At 71.1% G+C, this 5,710-nt stretch overlaps 2 protein-coding genes across 2 annotated transcripts in view; one reads left to right on the forward strand and one right to left on the reverse strand.

The window, feature by feature from the left end:
* Nucleotides 1-983: 983 nt before the first annotated feature.
* AURANDRAFT_33779 (hypothetical protein) lies at nucleotides 984-3,545 on the reverse strand (the record flags this gene model as incomplete). The annotated part of the gene is made up of 2 exons (XM_009043445.1): nucleotides 984-3,332; nucleotides 3,381-3,545. 2 exons carry the CDS (start codon nucleotides 3,543-3,545, stop codon nucleotides 984-986), a joined length of 2,514 nt encoding a protein of 837 aa, XP_009041693.1.
* Nucleotides 3,546-3,889: 344 nt separating this feature from the next.
* The window catches only part of AURANDRAFT_67885 (hypothetical protein), a gene marked incomplete at both ends in the record, with an annotated part of 6,024 nt that continues 4,203 nt past the window's right edge, over nucleotides 3,890-5,710 (forward strand). Inside the window, 2 exons of the mRNA XM_009043440.1 lie at nucleotides 3,890-4,624; nucleotides 4,865-5,685. Of these exons, the coding sequence (XP_009041688.1) occupies nucleotides 3,890-4,624; nucleotides 4,865-5,685 (1,556 nt within the window). The remainder of the gene's footprint in view (nucleotides 4,625-4,864; nucleotides 5,686-5,710) is intronic.

The raw sequence follows: 5,710 nt of genomic DNA on the forward strand, positions 1-5,710 counted from the left end.
CGAGATCGTCATGCCCGAGGCGGACCTCGAGGACTGGCCGCGGCTCGACCGGGCCCACTGCGCCGCGGCGCGCGACGCGGAGCGCATCTCCGGGCGGACCTTGATCGACGAGGAGGAGGACCTGGAGGACCCGAGCTGCGTGCCCAACCCCTACGAGTTCGAGGACGCGGCGGAGGCGGAGCTCCGCGAGGTCTTCCCGCTGCGGACGCTGCTCTGCGGTGCGCGCGCGATCGCCGTGCGGCCCCCCGCGCGCTGGAAGCGGAGCGGCATGCTCTGGGCCGGCCAGGTGGGGCTGGCGACGTGGTGCGGCCTGCCGGAGGGCCGGGCGGCGCTCGCGGGGGCGCGGGTCGTCGAGCTCGAGGCGACGCTCGGTCTCGCGGGCGCGGCGGCGTACGACGACCGCCTCGGCGACTGCGAGGACTGCTGCCTGACGACCTGGCGCGAGGCCGACTTCGAGAACCTGTCGCGCCCCGACGCGAACAACGGCTGCCGCGTCGAGCGCCTCAACTGGTTCGACCTCGAGGTCGCGGGCGCGCTCGGGCCCGAGGCGGCCGCCGCGCTGGGCCGCGTCGGCCCCGTGGACGTCGCCCTCGCCGCGGACGTGCTGGACGACGACAACGGCCGGCGCTTCGCGCGCGTCCTGGACCGCCTCGCGGCGGCGAACCCGGGCCTGACCGCCGTCGTCGTGCAGAAAAGGCCGCCGCCGCCCGGCCGGAAGCTCGCCGAGTTCCTCGAGGACAACGACCAGTGGGGCGCGTTCCTGGAGGAGGCGCGGAGGCTCGGCTTCGCCGTCGACGTCGTCGACTGCGCGGACCTCCAGCAGCCCCTCGCGAACAACCTCGAGATGCTCGACGTCGACTTTGGCGCCTACGACCGCGCGACGCTCCGGCGGAGCCCGACGTCCGCGGCGACGACGGACGCGCCCGCGCCCGGCGGGGGCAGCTAAAGGGTGGGTTCGTCGCTCTTAGGCCCGGTTCAAAAACTCACTTCTTGCCCTTCTTGCCCTTCTTGCCCTTCTTCTCCTCCTTGCCGCCGCCGCCGCCGTCGCCGCCGTCGCGCTCCTCCTTGGCGCGCCGCCGCTCGTCGTCGAGGCCCGTCATCTTGGCCGTGAAGTCGCGGAAGACCTCGTGGTCGTTTTTGTAGGTGAGCTGGTTCTTCGCGGCCTCCTGCGCGAGCGAGTTGAGGAACTCGGACTCGTTGTGGGGCCGCTTGTCGAGGCGCTCGACGCGGCGGTGCGTCAGCGTCTTCTTCACGGTCTGGCAGATGGCGCCCGCGGAGAAGCCCTCGGAGATGTGCGCGAGCGTGCTGAGGTCGAAGTCGTCGGGGATGTCGTGGTGCGCGGACTTCTCCGCGAGCAGGAGCTGGGCCTGGATGCACTTGCGCCAGAGCATGAGGCGGCTCGGGTAGTCCGGGTAGGGCAGGTAGAGCATCTTGTCGAAGAAGTTCTTCATGTCCTTGGAGTCGCCCTTCTCCGGCGACGACGTCGTGCCGATGAAGATGACGCGGTCCTCCTTGACGAAGGCGGACTTGTAGGTCATGAGGTCCTTCTTGTAGCGCGCGGGCCCGTCCTTCTCCGCGGTCTTGGCCTTCTTGCCGCCGCCGACGAAGAACTGGTCGCACTGGTCCATGTAGACGACGACGGGGCTGAACGCGGGGTCGCGCGAGACGACGTAGATCATGTGCAGGAGCTTCGTCGCGCCGTTCTTGCCCCCGAAGTGGCCCTTGAGCCGCGCCGGCGAGATGTTGATGAGGAGCGCGCCGAGCTCGTTGGCGACGGCCTCGGCCATCATCGTCTTGCCGGAGCCAGACGGCCCGTAGAGGAGGATCGTCTTCACGTTGTTGCCGTCCTGGAGCTTCGACTTGAGCGCCGTGGACCCGAGCGGCAGCACGCAGTACTCCGTGATGGACGCGCGGAGCTGGGCCATGGATGGGTCCGGCGGCGTCCACTCGTTCTGCTGCGACTCCGTGTGCTGCTGCACGGTGCCGAGGTAGTTGAAGTCGCCGACGAGCTCGTGGATGTGGCGGTCGCGGTAGTCGTTGATGACCTTGGACTCGATGAGCGTCGCGAGCATCTCCTCGACGGACATGTTCTTGAGGTCCGCAATCTTCTCGCCGGGCAGCGCCTTGCCCTTCTTGCCGCCCTTCTTGTCCTTCTTGCCCTTCTTGCCCTTCTTGTCCTTCTTGCCCTTGTCCTTCTTGCCCGCTTTCGGCGCCGTGCGCGTGAGCTGCATCTTGATCTTCTTCAGGTTCATGCGGAGCATCTCGTCGACCTGGTCCCGAATCTCGACGCGGACCTCCTCGCGGATCGCGCGCTTCGCGAGCTCGACGTCGTGCTTCTGGGCGAAGTTGTCGGACTCGTCGCGGTCCTCCCAGTCCTGCTCGTAGACCTTGATCTCGTCGTTCATGCCGGACGTGAGCTCCGTGCGGCCCTGGAGCAGCGGCAGCTCCTCCTCCTTGACCTCCTCGTCCTTGGCGTCCTTGCCCTTGCCCTTGCCCTTCTTGCCCTTCTTGTCCTTCTTGTCGCCCTTCTCCTTCTTGTCGCCCTTCTCCTTGGGGTCCTTGGCGCCCTCCTCGCCCTCCTTCTTCTCGTCCTCGGGGAACTTGTCCGGGTAGAAGCCCTCGAGGTCCTCGGGGATCTCTTTGGTGGATTCGATCATGTGCGTGACCCAGTCCGTGCGCTCGCCCCGGAGCTCCGCGCGCATGTGGGGCCCCTCCTCCTCGCGGACGACCTCCTTCAAATCGCCGAGCGCCTTCGCGTACGCGCCCTTGTTGTCCGCCTGGACCTGCTTCCGCTTCTTGTAGGCCGTCTCCAGCTCGAAGGCCAGGTCGTAGTCGCCGCGGACGTTGTGCTTCGGCGGCCGCATGCCGATGAAGACGAGCTCCTCCTCGCGCGCGGCCGTCGCGCGCACGCGGCTCAGGAACCCGCGGAAGAGGCGCTGGATGGAGATGGCCGCGATCTCCGGGTCCATCTCCATCTGCGCCGCCGCGTCGTAGTTCCGCCGCCGCTTCTCCTCCTCGCGCAGCTCCTTGACGAGCAGCGCGCGCTGCTTGCCCTGGCGGCCGCGCTCGTTCCGCTGGATGATCTCGATGGACTGGGAGATCTCCATCTTCACCGCCGTTTCCAACACTTCCTCCTCCTCGAGGGGCAGGCTCTCGACGCCGTGGCGCACCTTCATGTAGCCCGAGACGATCTTGTCGCGCACGCGCCGGCCGCTCTGCGAGTTCTCGCGGAAGTAGCGCGGCACGGGCACCTCGAGCGTCTCCGGCGGCAGCTTGAGGTCCACGAGGATGTCGTCCAAATTCACGTACTCCCAGGGGAAGACCTTCTCCGGCTTCCCCGGCGGCCGCCGCACCGCCGGGTTCGGCGGGTTGTACTTGACGAGACTGTGCTTGAGCTCGAGCACGCGCCGGATGACGAGCTCGAGGACCTTGAGCACCGCGAGCCGCTTCTGCGGGTGCACCATGCAGTCGTAGCACGTCTCCAGCCGCTTGAAGATCTGCAGGTACTTGATGTAGAGGCACGCGAGGTGCTGGAAGGTCTGCATGATGCTCGTCGGCCGGTGGGGCTCCACGGGCTCGGCCCCGTCGATGAGGCTCGGGTCCTCGAGGTGCGCCTGCTCCGTCAGCTCCCCGATGGCCTCCGCCCAGAGCGCATTGTACGTCGCGTTCGACATTCGGCCGAACGCACCGCCGCGCAGCCCCGGGCCGGCACACCGGGGACGACTCCGCGGCCCAGCGTTGGCGGCGTCTAACCCGTTTTTGGATGAGCATGTTGACCTTGAAGATTTTGCAAGGTCAACATGCTCAGGGCTGCCCCGTGCCGCCGCGCTCTCCCGCGCTCTCCGCGCCGCCGCCAGCGCGAACGACGACAGCGGCGCAGCGCATACGGATGCCGTCGCTCACCTTCGACGGCCGCGAGGTCATCGTCACCCTGCCGGCGGCCTACGAGAAGGACGCGCGCGCGACCTGGCCCACGGTCTACGTCTGCGAGAGCGACGGCGAGCTCTCGGGCGCCTTCGCGGAGGCGGCCCGCGCCGGCAAGGAGGCCATGGTCGGCGTGCCGGGCCGCAACTGGTACCCCGAGTTCATCGTCGTGGGCAGCAGGTGCGAGGCCTACCGGCCGCCGGACTTCCGGCGGACCGCGGACCTCGTGCGCGTCGTCGAGGGCAAATTCCGCGTCAAGCCCTACGCGAGCGGCCGCGCCGTCGTCGGCTTCGGCGAGCACGCGCCCGTCGCGGCGCTCGCGCCGCCGTTCGACGCCGTCTTCGGCTGGGTCCTCATCGGGTCGCCGCCCGCGGCGCCCGCGGGCGCGGAGAATGCGAGCATCCACAAAGAAGGCGGCGTCTACATCTGCCAGGGCGCCGACGAGTCGGAGCCCCGGAGGACCTGGGCGGCGTCGCTCTTCGCGGCGCTGGCCCGGACGCGGGGCGCGGCGGCGAGGAAGACCGTCGTCAAGGTCGACTGCACCACGGGCGAGCAGACGCAGCAGGACGCCGTCCTCGCCGCGCCGGCGGCGGGGCTCGACCGCCTCGCGCACGACCTCGTCCCGGGCGCGGCCTTCAAGGACGCGCTCCGGCCCTTCGCGACGCGCGGCGCGGCCTGGCTCGCCGCGCACCACGAGAAGGTCAAGCTCGACTCCCTCGCGACCATGATGCCCTGGAGCGAGTTCGCGTAAGGCGCGTGTCGTAGGTCTTCCGAGGCGTGCGGCGAGGCTCTGCGGCGAGGCGCGCGTCGTGGTAGCGGCCGAGCCGGGCAAGGAGCGGCGCGTCGAGGCCTCGACATCGAGCGCGAGAGCAGTCGCCGCACCTTGCGCGTCGACACCACCTCCGCGACGATGTCCTTCGGGGGCTTCGGCACCCCGCAGCAGACGGCGACCTTCGGCGCGTCGACGACGACGTCCTTCGGCGGCTTCCCGCCCGCGGGCGGCGCGGCGCCCGCCTTCGGCGCGGCCCCGGCCTTTGGGGCCCCCGCGGCGCAGCCGGCCTTCGGCGGCTTCGGCGCGCCGCCGTCGACGCCCGCGGGCCAGCAGCCCGGCGCGAGCCTCTTCGGCGGCGGCGGCGGCGCGACGAGCGCCTTCGGCGCCGCGCCGCAGACGTCCGCCTTCGGCGCGCCCGCGCAAGCGTCCGCGTTCGGCGCGCCCGCGAAGACGCCCTTCGGCGCCGCGGCGCCCGCGGGCGGCATGTTCGGCTCGGCCGCGGCCCCGGCGACGCCCGGCGGCGCCTTCTCCTTCGGCCAGCCCGCGGCCGCGAGCCCCTTCGGCGCGGCCGCGGCGCAGAAGACGTCGCCCTTCGGCGCGCCCGCGGCGTCGGCGTTCGGCGCGCCCGCGACGTCGGCCTTCGGCGGCGCGGCGGGCGCCTTCGGCGCGGCGGCCCAGGCCGCCGGGCCGGGCACGGGCAACCCGCCCTACGTGCCCACCAAGGACAACGAGCAGCAGACGAACGGCAAGCGCACGGAGATGGTCTACCACTGCGTCGTGTCCATGCCCCAGTACCGGGGCAAGTCCTTCGAGGAGCTGCGCTTCGAGGACTACCGCGCGGGCAACAAGGGCCGCGGCGGCCAGCCGGCCATGGGCGCCCTGGGGGGCGCGGCCGCGTTCGGCCAGCCCGCGGCCGCGCCGTCGGCGTTCGGCGCGCCCGCGCCCGCGCCGGGCGGCTTCGGCGCGCCGTCGGCCTTCGGCGCCGCGCCGTCGGCCTTTGGGCAGCCGGCGCAG

The sequence above is a fragment of the Aureococcus anophagefferens genome (genome assembly GCF_000186865.1).
Source record: "Aureococcus anophagefferens unplaced genomic scaffold AURANscaffold_54, whole genome shotgun sequence".
Taxonomy (NCBI): domain Eukaryota; class Pelagophyceae; order Pelagomonadales; family Pelagomonadaceae; genus Aureococcus; species Aureococcus anophagefferens.